We start from the raw sequence: 15,258 nt of genomic DNA on the forward strand, positions 1-15,258 counted from the left end.
AGTCTAAACCTTCCCTGGCACAACTTGAGGCCATTCCCTCTTGTCCTATCGCTTGTTACTTGGTTAAAGAGACTCATCCCCAGCTCTCTGCAACCTCCTTTCAGGTAGTTGTAGAGGGCGATGAGGTCTCCCCTCAGCCTCCTCTTCTCCAGACTAAACACCCCCAGTTCCCTCAGCCGCTCCTCGTACGACATGTGCTCCAGACCCTGCACCAGCTTCGTTGCCCTTCTCTGGACACGCTCGAGTAATTCAATGTCCTTTTTGTAGTGAGGGGTCCAAAACTGAACACAGTCATCGAGGTGCGGCCTCACCAGTGCTTGAGTACAGGGGTAAGATCACTTCCCTGTCCCTGCTGGCCACGCTATTTCTGATGCAAGCCAGGATACCACTGGCCTTCTTGGCCACCTGGGCACACTGCTGGCTTATGTTCAGCCGGCTGTCAATCAACACCCCCAGGTCCCTCTCAGCCTGTAGCCTTGCTGGGGGTTGTTGTGGCCGGAGTGCAGCACCCGGCATTTGGCCTTATTGAAACTCCTACAGTTGGCCTTAGCCCATCACTCCAGCCTGTCCAGGTCTCTCTGCAGAGCCTCCCTACCCTCGAGCAGATCAACACTCCCACCCAACTTGGTGTCATCTGCAAACTTACTGAGGGTGCACTCGATCCCCTCGTCTAGATCATCAATAAAGATGTTAAACAGGAGTGGCCCCAAAACCGAGCCCTGGGGGACACCACTCGTGACCGGCCGGCAACCAGATTTAACTCCATTCACCACAACTCTTTGGGCCTGGCCATCCAGCCAGTTTTTTACCCAGCAAAGTGTGCGATCATCCAAGCCTCGAGCAGCCAGTTTCACCAGGAGAATGCTGTGCTCTCTGTCCTGGTTTCAGCTGGGATAGATTTAATTTTCTTCCTAGTAGCTGGTACAGTGCTGTGTTTTGGATTCATGCCTTTTTGTGCAGAGATGTGGCTACTTAATTTTCCACAACTAAAACTGTTCTGATCATCCAGGTAGTCTTTTAGATTGGAAAGCAAGCGTGCTTTTTGTGTGTGTATGCTTGTTCACTGGTCTCCTTTGGCAGTCTGGGAGGGGAGGTTGGCCAGAGATGCTGGTATCGGATGTCAAAGCTCTGCAGGCAGGTATTCTTCCAAAGAAGGTACAACTTGCAGTACTGTTTCAGATCATGGACTAGGAACTTCTATAATAATTTGGCCTGGTAACACTTGCTGCTTCAAGCAAAACTGATGTACAGAAATAGTCGTAATGTGTTCTTGCCTTCATGAGCTGTGCGTGGCTGTAGTCAGAAAATCCACCTGACTGGGCAGGTCTTAATGCTAAGATGATAATCTCTTGATAAATCACCAGGACCCAAAGATATTCAGAAAGTTCTGGCTCATATCAACCATTCGTAAGCAATATGGTTATCACTGATATTTAGTTATCACCAACTTAATATGCATAGTTTTCTTTCAGACATTTGGATTTAACGTTGAAAACTGGTGGTAACCTCTCAGGTGTGCAGCTGAGCCAGAAATCAGTCATCAGCACTTCCAGATTGGCAGTGATGTACATACATATTCCAGCTCACAATTGGGTTTCAGCCTTGATTAAATACCAGTTTTCCAAAAACAGCTTGAATAAAAGCAGACAGGCATATACCTTTATGCAATTTGTGTGTGAAACACTTGGCAATTACTAAAACAAATTAAAAAATGTAAAAAAAAAACTGAAATAGCATTTTATTTTATAGATGAGAGGTAATTGCTTGATTAATTGCCAAACTACTAAAGAAAACTTGGAGGTAAATAAACATGTACTTTCAAGCAGCTGCTTTGCTTGTAGTTTCAGTGTATCTGTGGACTATAATAGGAAACTATTATGGAGACTGATAAGCACCTTGTGCAGTTAGTAAGTAGCTACTATAGTTGGTTTGAATGATTCTACTGTTTTGGAGTAAACTTAATGAAAGTAATTAATTCTTCTGTCTTGATTCTTTTTAAAGCTGCCTCTCGCAAAAGGAAACTAGAAGGTTCTCCCACAAATTGCAAAACCAGAAATGAGCAAGTCACAAAAAAGCCTAAAGCTAATTATGTAAGTACTGTTTTTTCTCTCTGCATTGTAAAATAAGTGGAATTACCTGACTTGGTCAATGACAGCAGTGTCATGAACTTTGTGTGTTTTATGAGAAAATCCAATCAAATTCAAATCTTGCAATCTGAATGAGGTTTTTCTACTTTCTTGTCCGTGGCATTTTTGAATGTAATTACCTGCTTTGTTCTTTAATATTTGTGGATTTGTATCCCAATAGCCTGTTCACTGCTTTTGTGGAAGTGGTTGATGGCAGGTAGCAGTGTGTGAGGCGCTGAGTACCATTCAGTTATGAACATCAGTGGGAGTTAAAGGCTATGTATCACCTTCTCTCATCAGGTCATTCTTTGTGTTTCCTCAAACAGATGAAGTTCAACATCTGTTGCTACTGTTCTGTTCTTCTGTCTTATAGAAGTAATGTTGTTTACATGTATATTTGAAACTATGGCTCAGGGAAACCTTTTAGAAGGAATGAATTGGTTACATTTAAAGGAATGATTACTTTGACCACTGCTAATAAATAGAAACTATGTAACGATCCTGGTGCATTCAGGTTGGTATTTGGCAGATCTTATGCACAGTCCTGCAGTGCTGTCATGAAGCCAGCTCCCAGGCATCCCAGATATCCTTGGAAACCCCTCATGGTAGAGAAGGGGAATTCTGCAGTGAATACTGGAGGCTGGATGGAGGACGGTGACTATCTTTGTGTTGAAATTTAACCAAATAATTGTCCCTGATCAGAACAAAATGAAGAAAACAGTTTTCCATGAAAGCAAAAATATTATTACTCAGATATTCCCCTGCTTCCTGGAGGAGAGCTGTGAATTTTGTGAGGCAAGATTTGCTGGGGTTTGGGTTTGTTGTTCTTCACAACAACAGGAAGGAGACTTTACTCAATTATTAACCAGGCAGCCAAGCAAACAACGCTTCACTGGACCTGGTTTCTGTGCTTAACAGTTCCATTACATTTAAAAGGGGAAGGATTGGGAAAAATAAAGCTGAAACACAGGTGTTTAGAATTTGAGGTAAGGAGTTATAGTGAGAAAATTTGCAGGGTTTTTTTTCCTTGCTCTTGCTTTTACTCTGGTTCCTAAGCTGGTTCCTAAGACTAGCGCATGCTTTGCCAGCTATTGTACGTACTGTGGCTGTACTCTTAATACCATAGGCTCATTGAGGAAAGGAGCCGTATCCTTTGTTGGTCAGAGTGCTTCTGGGTGATCTGGTTTGTGCTCTTTCAGCAAATAGCATCATTCAGTGAAGTAAATATTGATCAAACCTGATGGCATCTGCTGTAGATAAGTAGATCTGTAACCACTTTGCATTCAAAGCTCTATGAAGAAACTTGCGTAATTCTTTGTGGTGAATACATACAGAGCATCTCATGGCATGTAGAAGTTTTCGCACTTGTTCATAAGAAACCTCCCTTTTTGCAGGCTGATAGTAGCTGTTAGTGAAGCTATTGTTGATGAAAACTTTTGCCAGCTTTTGATGTGACTCCATGGTGCTGTGACACAGTATTTGTGGATTTTTTTTTACCCTTAACTCTTCATATAAACACACCATTTGACATGTTTATAGACTCTGGTGGCTTAAACACTGCACTCTTTGTAATCTGATCTAACTGACTGACTGTTAATCCTGCCATCTTCTGCCTTAAATATCATCCAGAAACACTACTAACTTTTAAAGAAATACAAACTAAGTAGTTCTAAACTATTTATATTTTGGTATGTAACTTTGCACTGTGTATGCTTATTAAGTAAAGAATGCCATGACCGTAGACATTTTCTATGCTTCTGTAAGTTTTGGTCTTACTTTGATCATTGGCTATGTATGAGGAATCATTTCTGCAACTTGGATTTGTCTTAAGTGCTTTTTTATTTAGAGTGGCTTTTTAAGGATAAGCAATATTGATTAGGTTTGGGTTTTAATTGTTTTTTTTTCTGTTTCTATGCTTGGAGTTTACATTAAACCTAATAGATGTATTTTTCTTTAACGTAGTTGGATGAGTCAGAACCCCAAAGACAGTGGGAGAGACAAGAGATGCTTGTGAAGAAGCTGCAAAATACATTCCCTGGATTGGATAAGGAGGTGAGCTCATGACTCCTGATGGCACATCAGGTTCTGACTTCTTAAGAAAATTGCAGCTCTTGATAGTCCAAATGAAACAGTCCTTATACCAGCAGCGCTCTTGGAAAGAGCCAAGGGTAGGAAGGTCTTCACTGTTGTTTTTTTTGGAATGTAACTTCCCCTGAACTGAGAGCAGTTGGATATAATCTATAAACTATATGGAACTTCTCATCCTACTTCTCTGGTCCCGTGACAAGCCTGGCATAATCAAATTTGACCTATTATAAAAATACATGGGGAAATTATCCCTCCCTCTCACACTCTTCTCCCCTGGACAACTAGAAATACTGTGTGCTTTGTATTAGCTTAATACCTGACAATACTCAGCAGTTGGTCAGGGCGTTTTACTACTGAGCTTTAAATTGTTGGAAGCAAAGCTTGTTTGTGTGTGTTCTTACCCTTTTGAAAAGTGGAGTGCAGCTTTGCCAAACTGAGTGTATAAAGATAAACTGAGGAGTTTTCTCATTTTGATTTCCTTTAGTTTGAATCATCTGATTTACAGGGGTTTTCTTTGTCTCGTGCAATTAAAATTGTGTTGGTGCTTAATGCTGTTATGCACAGAAATTTAGTTTTTGCTGATCTTACAATATAAAATTTCTTATCTTTTACTAGGAACTGAGAGATGTACTTCAGGAACATAACTGGGTGTTTCATGAAGCACTGGAGGCCCTGAGAGTATTTGCAGATGATGGTGAGGATAAAGACAGATTTATAATCCATATAATCCATAACCCAAGATAAAACAGATAAACTGATACAAATCTTTTCTAGTGTCCAGCAATGACAGTCCTGACAGCAGTATGCCTAGAAACTTGCAGTGATACTTGAAATTAGTATTATCAGGAGGATGAAAGAAGGAAATTCAATTTTTCTGTATTTTTAAGTGTCATGATTATTTTATCTTTTGCTCTGTAAGTAGAGAAATCTTTGCCTTGCTAATACAGATTTACATAAGAAGTTGTAATTACCTATGGGTATATCATAAAACATATTTTGAAATGTGTCACAGCTGATACCTGCTTCCCTCGTGCTTGTTTAAAAATAAGTTTTGTTTTTAACCAGTAGTTTGTAAATCAGTAACTGCAAATAACTGCATAGGGGATAGGTGACATATGCTATTTTATCCATTTAAAATATATTCTGGGAGGGAAAATACTAGAAATAGGCCTTAAATTATGCAACCAATTTATAAATATGAGTGCATTAAATGTGATAGGGAGCAAGAACTGGGATTCCAGGTAAATCTGAGTTATGACTTAAATATTATTTAATGAGTTGGTTACTTTCCAGAGTGTTACACAGCTGTCAGATGTGTATATGTTTTGCTGCATCAGCTATTTAAGTATTCTTGGGATAGGATAGTATTCTTAACTGGATTCTTTACAAGTGGAAAGAGCTACCAGTATGCATGAGGTGGGGTCCTTGCTGCTGCTTCTGAGAATGTAGACGTTGTGGTTGGAGTTGATCAGCAGCAAACTGGGATTGGACAGAACAGAAAGTGTTGCAAGTGCTTTTTTCCAGAGAAGGAATAAAGAAAACAGACAAGCCATTTGTGAAAATGATTTGCTGGCATTCTGTTAAATAGCATCTATCCTATTTTAGAATGGTTATTTTGGTCAGAAATACCTCACTCTTATAGTTTCTTCAATAACTGCATGTTTTTGTTGTCCCACCTCTAATGCTGTACTGAGATGCATTAAAATTGAAAAAAAATAAAATTTTTGTGGTGAAAGCAGGCTTGTTTTCTGAAATCAGCAGAATTAATATCTCTGCAGTCGGGTGGAGTGGGACCAGTATTTCATCCCAGCAATACATCCAAGTTCTTAACTATCTGCTCTTACCTCGGAGCTTCTGCAGCTCCTGCATATTACATAGCACTGGTCACCTGTATTTTAAGATAGTTACTTACAACCTTCTGCTGTTGGAGCAGTATACAAATTAGCATTGCTCATCGTATACTCACAGTTGGTACTATTTACGTTTTAAACAGACTTGCATGGTGTTTGCTCCACTCTTCTTTTAGTAACACCTGCTGTTGAGTTGTGTATTAAATACTAGAATGGTGTCTTATATAGATAAAGCTATTTTGGAATAACAGTGGGATTTAATTCACCCTTAACCAGTATGCGTTGGCTTGTTGCCTTCTATATTGCATGCATAGGCATGGAATTTCCTCCCAAAAGTGAAGCTTCTGACTGGACCGAAGCCTCCGCCAAGAGCAGAAGTGATGAGAGTGAAGAGAAGCCGAAGCAGAAATCTTCTGGGAAAGAGCAGAATGGCTTTCAGAAAAAAGACAAAAGCAAAAGGAGCATTTGGAGTACTAAAAGAGAAACAGAAGACTTGGAGGATGAGTCGGCTTCTGAAGACGGTGGTAGCTCCCTTGATGAGGACTACAGCAGTGGTGATGAAGTGATGGAGGATGGCTACAAAGTGAAAATCCTCAGCTTCCTGCAGGATGCTTCCCCAAGCGAACTGACTTTGATTCCCCAGTGTTCTCAGAAAAAGGCTCAGAAGATAATAGCGCTCCGGCCCTTTAACAGCTGGGAGGCTCTGGTAGGTCTGCATTCTTCTTTTCCTATCCCCAGCCTGCCTAGAGTCAAGGTGGCTTCAGCCTAGGGAGGCTTAGATGGGTGGCCTTATCCTGATTAGGCTAAAATGCTATGTTCCTCCTAAGCCAATAGCGTTTCAAATAGTGTCATATGACCTGATTTTGAATGAATTAAGGGGTGATTTTTCTGGAAAACTCAAGCTGATTGGCTGACATTACTGTCACTCACTCTGTAGCATAGAAAGTTGGTTGATTTCCCTGCAGAAGAAGAAATTAGAGCTTTCACTTGGGAAGGAGGTGTTTGCTAGCCTGTTCTGAGCTCTTGTAACTGAAAACCCATGCAGGAGGCAAGAACGTGGCAGGACCTTTGCTGCAGATACTTGAATAGCAGCAGCAGCAGCTTCCAGGCTAGCTCCATGACTGAAGGTGCTAGCATGAATATTTTCAGTTTCATACAAGAAACAGTCGTCTTTTTTTGGTCTTTTTAATCTACTGCAACTTAGTCTCTAGCATGGTTTTGCTAGCTGGGCAGTGCAGCCATTTTTTAGTGGAGCAAGCTTCTGTGTTTTTATTAATTAGAGGGTAAAGCATCAGAAGGCTAAACCACAATCCACAACAGAAGAGAAAATGCTGTCTCTTGGTAAGTAGATTATCTACTGTCACTGGGATGTTACTTTCAAATGTTTCCCATGGTTTGTTTGTTGTCTTCACATTTCATGCAGTTAACTGCAAGACATCAGACCTGATAAGACCAATGTCCTGGTAAGAAATTTGAAGTGCATTACAGCAGATTTTCTTGATTTAATTTATTAGTCCTTTGGATTTTAAAGCAGTAACTGTGTGTAGGCCTTCTTACAGACTAATTGGTATGTTTTTTTCATCAATATGTGTTCTGAAACCTCCCCCACTGATGTATGCAAGATCCGTTTGTATTTTTTCAGGACAGAATAGAACTTCTTCTATATGTGTAAAACAACAGTATTTATTGTTTGGTGTGTAAAATGTTTTACCACAAAACAGTAAGAGATACTAAACAGATTCTTAGGGAAAACAAAATGATCTTTGTATGTTGTGTTGCAAGGGCGGGGGGGGGGGCGACAAGAGGAGGATACTTGGAAAAAAATACGGGGTGCAGGTATGCTGCAAAAGAAATCCGTTTTGCCCCAAGCCTTTGGCTTCTCACAGAACATCTGTCACACAGCTATTCCTTTCTAAACTTGTTGGATTTTGCCTGAGCTTAATTCTTTGCAGAAATATTTGCTACAGGGCTGTTCTCCTTTTCTCTTTGTAGAATATTTAACAGAAAAAAAGCTGCATGGGCCTGTTCACATTCAAAATTTTTCTTTCGTAAAGATTGCTGCTGTCAGCAACTGTATGTTTATGTAGTATTGTGAATACTTGCCTGGAGTAGAAATAGTTTGCAGCAGGTTTTAGCAGATGTTTCATATCAGTGTGGATTTAATTGTTTATAAAGATCCAGTAGCTCAGTGACCCAACATTTTTCCTACTAATTAATAAGAGTGGTAGAATAATGGAGAGAGCTGATTCAGTTTCAGCATTAAAGAAATTGGCTTAATTATAAGGTCTCTTTACTGTAATGGTATCTTTTGTAACACAATGTAAAGCACTAGAAGTTGTTAACACTTGTTCGTTATTAGAATTGAGGAATATTTTAAGGCGCTCAGCCTGAGATTAAGAGTAAAGCCTACTTCCTTGGAAATCAAACATCCTATTCCAGGGAAAAGTAAATTAAAATGACTTTTTTCATTCTAGACAAGCTTTCTAAGTTGGACTAAGATTTTTTTCAGAGAGATTTAAGTGAATTTCAAGCTTGGGAAGTTAAGAATGCTTGAAATACTTATTCTTTGGAGCATATATTTGACAGGTGCTTAACTTGATCTAGTAACACTTAAAATAGAAAAAAAATTAACAAACATGGTTCTCAAAAAAAAAAAAATGGAGAGAGCTGAAAAAGTCCTTGCACACAAAGATTAATTCATTTGGAAATTTAGAAATGCCCATAAGCTACATTTTCCAGGAGGGTAGTTTTATCCAGTCTTCAGTGCTGGAGATGATTAGCTGTGAGTTCCTGCTTTTGAATACTAACTTGAATAAAGGGTGCTCGGGTATGTCCTTGAGGCTTTAGCTCTCTGCCTCCTCATTTGGAGAAGTGACGCTTCTCTGTGCAAAGACCTGTGGTCTCCCTCCAGAGTGTTGTGTGCGTAGGGAGAGTAGTAGGTAACAAAACAGACTGGGATGTGTGCTCCGAGGAAGCACCCTTCTGAGTACTCCTCATATTCACAACTTAAAATTGCACATTGCTTTCTGAGAGTGGAAGGTTTGGAAGGGTGATCCCAGGTGCCTGTGCTGTAGAAGCAAACCCGAGTGTGGAGCTGAGACAAAAGAGGAGGTGTGATGCCCAAATGGGAGATGCCGGAGCAGAAGTTCATGAGGAGCAGCTCTCTCTGGCTGGGAATTGAGGATTATAACACAAGGGAAGCAGATGGGAGTGCAGGGGTAGGCAAGCTAAAAAGGGCGGTCAGCAGACAGTGGGGCTGTGAGAGCTAAGAGGAGAGGGAGGGAGGAGCACCGAGAACATGGCTGGCTGGGGAGGGCAAGGTGAAGACTAGGGTTCAGAGCAGACTGCAGGACAGACTGAAGAGGAAAGCTCAGCTCCCTGTGTCTTGGTCTGATGTCACATGTTAGGTAGCTTTTGTGCCAGGGGCCAGTGTTCAGTGGTGTTTTCTTCTCATAGTGCAGGCCTGCTCTGTACCGGCTTTATGCTTGACACCTCCTCAGGGTACACATCCATTAGTGAACCGACAGCCATTAGAGATACCTCCCCTCCTGGTAGGTCCTTTCCTATGTTGGCTTCTCACCTTCCTCTCCTGTTTGCTTTGGGGTCCTGGTGACACCCCACTGGCACACATTGCAGGCTGACAGGCAGCATGATTTCTTTCCTTGGTGGAAGTACTTCTGGGCACCCATCATCACCCTTCCTCCTCACCCTCACTCCTCTAAAGAACTCATTGGTGCTTACTTATATTATAACACCGCTTTCTTTTCCAGACTGTAGGAATTGGCCAGTGTTGGAAAGGGCAGCTCTTAGCACCATTTCCTCAGCAAACAGCCTGTAAACAGTCAGGTAACAGCAATACCTGCCTGTGTTCAGTGCATGCCAGGAAACAAGGGCAGAGGCAAGACTGGCTCCAGAAGGAGCCCAGCTGAGTTTTTGTGGTCTGGGCAAGTGTTCTGTTCCTTGGCCTGTTGTGTATGCCCAACGCAATTTCACACTGCCTCTGGTAAATGCAGCGGTATAAACTGGAGGGAGTTTAATGCTATTTAGCTTCTTTTTTTTTTTAAGTTTTATAATTAACTGCTTGAATTTCCTTTTAGTGTAGAAACATATGTATCTGTATGAGATTTGCTGTATCCTCTCGTTTCTGTCATTCACATTATTACTCTATCAGAAAATAAGCCATCTCTTTTAGCATTTAAAGACTTAATGTAAATTTAACAATGTCTATTGTTTTTTAATTAACTTTATTTTTTATTTAAATTTTATTATTATCGTAACTTTTAATTACAGATTCTTAAGGAGTACACACAAGTTAAACTGACGCAAAATATTGCATGGAAATTCTGACATAGCATATATTTAGCTTATCCCTTTTAGGGGAATGGGAGAACTCAGCAGTCAAAGATGGACTTACTTGTCCATTATAGTCTGTATACTGCAATGGTATGTGAGCTAGGAGATATAAACTTGAGGGTAGCTTCAGCTTTTTTATTTCTCATTTTGTTTGGCTGTACATGTACAAACTGCTACGAAAGCCAAACTAGCAGGAAATCCAGAAGCACCTTGCCACAAAGCAAACCGAAGGGAAGCAGCAAATGCATCAGGTTAGAAAGGGAACTGCTTAAAGTGGAACTGAAGTTTGTTGATTGAGGTTCAGGCTGACTTTTACCCTTAAGCAGTAAAGTGAAGTCCTAAATCACCCTCAAGTGGTGTAAAGTAAGGCCAATCAGAGCATGCTGGCATGGTGGTTATGCACTGTGGGGCACTGCTGCAGCAGTGTACTGTAGAAATTCATGGGTTCACGTTTTTGGACTTTATTTGAAAAAAATGAACCTGGGTGGATGTAGGAACCTCTAGTAAACCAAAGGCCACCTGAGGATCTGCTTTGTGTTCTGCGTGACAGGGTAATGTGGTGTGTTTCATATGTAAACCAGTGGCTAAAGTTTTTCTTGTTGTAACTTGGAGATGAATGTTAAGGTGCTGACATAAAACAATACAATTTCTGTTAATAACAGATGGCTTCATTCTCCACGCCTTTATAGATTACAGGATTTATATTCATGCCAGCCAAAGCTTTAGGCATCAAAACAAATGTTGAAATTTTTTAATTGCTGCCTTTACATCTTTTTATTTCTAAATAAAGGTGTCTATTTAGAAAAGTTCTTCATAGGTGTTGACATGTGTGCTTTAGCTTGGTTGAATCTGAGTGTTGGTAAACTTTCTGGGTTTTGTTTAAAATGGAACAAAGCCACAAACAAATCAAAAAAGCCCCAAAACAGTAATGGCAGGCTGTCAGTAGAGGGCCTCACTCTTTTTTTTTTTTTGGAGTCAAAGCATAGCCTGCTTGTGCACTTCAGCTTAACAAAGCTTGCTTTTACTCCGCAATGTGGCAGTATTGATCTATTAATTAACATGCAATAGCTGGATCCTATGACCCCTTCATTTTTTTTAGGGAAGGAATTCTAGGAGAATATATGCCTGTGAAGTCTGATGCTAAGTTTTAACAGATACATGATTGAAAATTCAGGAATTCTATGTGGAAATTACTTCTGTTTTAACAAAAGAATGGCAAATCCAAATAATCATTTTATTATTCAACTCTTTAAATCCGTAAATAAAAAAGGAATGTCAGTTTTTCACAGTGAAATAACTTTATGCATAAATATGCATGAAAATGCTATAATTACAAATATGACCCCAGTTACTGCAGAAATAAATTTATTAGAAGGTTTTACACTCTCTGTAGATGGCCCTACATGGAATCCAGGTGAAGCTGATGGGCCTGAAGGGCCTGTTTCAACATAACTTCAGGCTTCTTGGCTCTAAAATGGAAAATATCCATATTGTAATGAAGATACGAAGTTTAGAGTAATGAAATAGAAAGCAACTAGTGTGGACCTGAGAAAGCAAGGGGTGGAGTAAGGCTTCTGCGTGAAAACTAATAATGCTTTGTAGTTTAGAAGGAAAAATTTGGAAAATTCATTTTTAATTAAAGGCATAGTGTCACGTGGTAGGTCTGTGGCTGGCACAAGGTTGTGAGAATGAAACTTGTGAGTAGCAATTCTCACAACAAAGAGATCAAGAGCTCTTGGAGAAAGCACTGCTCATAATTGTTGTAGGAAGGATTGTGACATGGAGCCATTATTTAGAAAACTAAATAAAAATTGATGCTAGATTAGAGGCATCTTCTAGCAAACATGAGTGAAGCAACCTCTGCTCTTAGTAGTAGACTTGGAGTACAAAGCAGTGAAGGAAGTTAGCCTTGGTCAAGGTGGGAACACATGTACTTTGAGAAGATGAGTACATGGTGGCAGAGCAGTTGCAGCACTTGGTCTCTTAGCCAAGATGGGAGGGAACACCCTATTGTGGAATAGGGAGCCCCAGTGATACTGGATATGGTCTGGCCACATGGCTCAGCTGCAAGCTTTTGATTCAAATACTGGTGTGCTTCATCTTAGTAAACCAAGTGCACTCAGGAGCCCTGGCCAGGCCTTGTGTTAGTTTGTATTTAAATTGAGATTCTGGTGTCTTGACTTGTCCTCTACCAGCTTGTTGGCTATGACATTTAGAAAAAGTATTTGTGTGTTTTATCTTGTTTGTCCCTCTTTAAAATGAGGATAATACTGACTTAAAACTTGCACATGCAAAAAAATGGACAAACTGAATGGTACTAAAACCTTGTCAGGATGAAAATGTATTGTCAAGTGCTAATGACCTGGTAGATTTGTGTAAGTTTGTTTCATAGACTTCACAGGAAGTCGGGTTCATTGCAAGAAGAAAGAGTTTAGGAGACTCTTCGCTTGGTGAAGAAATTCTCCAACACTGAAACGTGAAGAATGGAAAAGAATAAAATAATTCTTGCTGATCTTTTGGGTCTGTCAGTACTTGGTGACCACAAAAAACCTGACATAGTTTTGGGAAGCTTCTTATCCCTTAAATCTTTTCTTTTTTTTTTTTTTTTTCCCCACTCTGCCTGAGTCCAGTTTGACTGTGCTGTTTGTGGTACAGTTAGAATTGGGACCAAGTAATGGCGAGCTCTGGGCAGATTCATAACAAAATCTTAATAGCCTTCCTCATAGGTTGGTTTGCCTTGATGCCTATATTATGCTTCTTATATCTTTAGTAACTAATAGGGATTGCTTAAAAGGAGATCTAATGATTACCAGTAATTTTTTTTTTCTTCCTTTTGTGGTTTTGTTCTGTTAGTGGGCCTGGCCTTGAAAGGTTGCTTTGCTCTGTATGTTGCCTCCCTTTGAGGATTTTAAGAGTTTAGAGCTCCTATTTTTTACGTTAGAAACTATTCAGAGAATTTGTATCTCTTATTTTAAGATATGTTTTACAGTGCAAGGAGCTGTAATGATGACCTTCAGTGTGGATTCACAGTTTTGCAGTGGGCCAAGTGTGTAATTGTGTATTTGAAGTTTTGAGAGGAGATCAGGATGCTGTTGCTGTCTGCTGCTTGAATTACTTGCTGCCTGCAGCAGCTGTGGACCTTCACCGTAGCACCTTTGCTGCTATTACCAGTGTTCATAGTATTTTTTTATTATTATTTTAGTTTACAAAAATGACTAAGACTACTGGTTTGTCAGAAGACATAGTGTGGAACTGTAAGATACTGCTGAAGGAGAGGGATGTGGTTCTAAAGCTCATGAATAAATGTGAAGACATTTCAAATAAACTGACAAAACAAGTAACCAGGATTACCGAAGATGGAGGATGTGGATGGAACATAGAGCAACCCTCCATTCTGAATCAGAGGTATTTTTCCATTTTTTTATACTTACAGGGGTATCAGATGATCAGGTATACTTGAAGACTGGGATTTTCAAAACTGTAGTCTCTGAAAGCAGGGTTGCAAATGTTTGACACTTAGCACCTCTCAGGGAGCTAGACAGTGATGTACAACTCTCAAGGGAATCCAGCAAATGTTTTTAAGTATATCAGGAAAGCTGGTGAGGAGGAGAAGAACATAAAACCAAAAAGATAGAACAGTGCTCAATACCTTGTTTTACTTGCTCCAGTTTTTGATGAATGTAGAGGCTGACCTTGAGTGATGGGGTCACAAGCTGGCCTTTTGTTTGAAGTAAGCTGACAAAGAAAACTGCTCCTGTAATGGGGAACCTTACATTTCAAAGATGCCAAACTGAAGTGTATACGAGTAGTCTTTTAAAGATTAGCAGCTGGACTGAAGACCTTGGTCAGGAAGTTCAGATGTACAAAATGATCTGGAACTCTAGTGGTGGGGGACACCAGTGATGTTTCGGGGGGAAGGATTTATTTCAGAGAGGTAAATTGGTAAGGATCTCCAAATGGATACTGGAAATAGAGAGTGTAGGAGGAATGGAAATGGGTATTGAGGGCATTAGCCTAAGGATTAGGAAGCATAAGGGTGAAGTAGGAATGGCTGGAGTAGCAACTTGGATTAGACATGGAGGCTGTTAGTGGTAAGTAGCAAAAGGATTTTCAGCTGTGTCAGAATAAAACCTGAGAATAAGAGGGAACTGTTTGGAGGGAGCTTATCAGTGATATTTCTCCTTTGGCAAAAGACGCTGAACTAGGGGACTTGCTGTCAAGTGTGTTTTGTGGGTTGTGCATGTTTGGTGTTTTGTTTGGTGCTGACACCACCAGTAATTGTACAACAGAGAAAAATTAGTGCTGCAGCTGCTAAATGCAACTTTTTTGTGTATTTCCAAAAATAAGTGTTGTGTAACTGTTTTTTTTAACGGGATTACACCCATTTTGACTGGATGAAACCGGTTTAATCTGGTTTTGACCTGGATTGAAACTAGTTTTGACTGGTTTTAACTTGCCATGGATCACAGATCCTATGTGAATACCTTTAGAAGAAAGGTATTTATTTTGATGTATGAAAATTCAGATAAACTACTTAATTCAGAAATGCTCTTTGGTATTCATGTGCTGATTAAATAAAGTTTGTGTTTTTCACTACACAAGGAGATCTGGAGTACATTAAAATACAAGCAATGTTAAATTTACCATTCTCTGATAAACATGAGTGTAAAGTTTCGTGGAGAAATAAATAAAAGATGGTAACATGTTAAGCTTGATTTCTTAACAGTTTGGAACTCAAGCCGTATCAGAAGATTGGTTTGAACTGGTTAGCTCTGCTGCACAAACATGGATTGAATGGCATATTAGCTGATGAAATGGTGAGTGTGAAACATTATTTAAGA

At 39.9% G+C, this 15,258-nt stretch overlaps 1 protein-coding gene across 4 annotated transcripts in view; it reads left to right on the top strand.

The window, feature by feature from the left end:
- The window catches only part of SMARCAD1 (SNF2 related chromatin remodeling ATPase with DExD box 1), a 45,213-nt gene that overhangs the window by 18,224 nt on the left and 11,731 nt on the right, over positions 1 to 15,258 (top strand). For 2 of the 4 annotated variants that reach the window (XM_074823108.1, XM_074823109.1), the window contains exons 6-11: positions 2,002 to 2,090; positions 4,089 to 4,178; positions 4,830 to 4,908; positions 6,379 to 6,770; positions 13,620 to 13,822; positions 15,144 to 15,234. In XM_074823108.1, the coding sequence (XP_074679209.1) occupies positions 2,002 to 2,090; positions 4,089 to 4,178; positions 4,830 to 4,908; positions 6,379 to 6,770; positions 13,620 to 13,822; positions 15,144 to 15,234 (944 nt within the window). Of the gene's footprint in view, positions 1 to 2,001; positions 2,091 to 4,088; positions 4,179 to 4,829; positions 4,909 to 6,378; positions 6,771 to 7,355; positions 7,406 to 7,493; positions 7,528 to 13,619; positions 13,823 to 15,143; positions 15,235 to 15,258 lie in introns of those variants that run through there. The other 2 variants (XM_074823111.1, XM_074823110.1) reach the window with 2 other exon arrangements.

The sequence above is a fragment of the Strix aluco genome, chromosome 4 (assembly GCF_031877795.1).
Source record: "Strix aluco isolate bStrAlu1 chromosome 4, bStrAlu1.hap1, whole genome shotgun sequence".
Taxonomy (NCBI): Eukaryota; Metazoa; Chordata; class Aves; order Strigiformes; family Strigidae; genus Strix; species Strix aluco.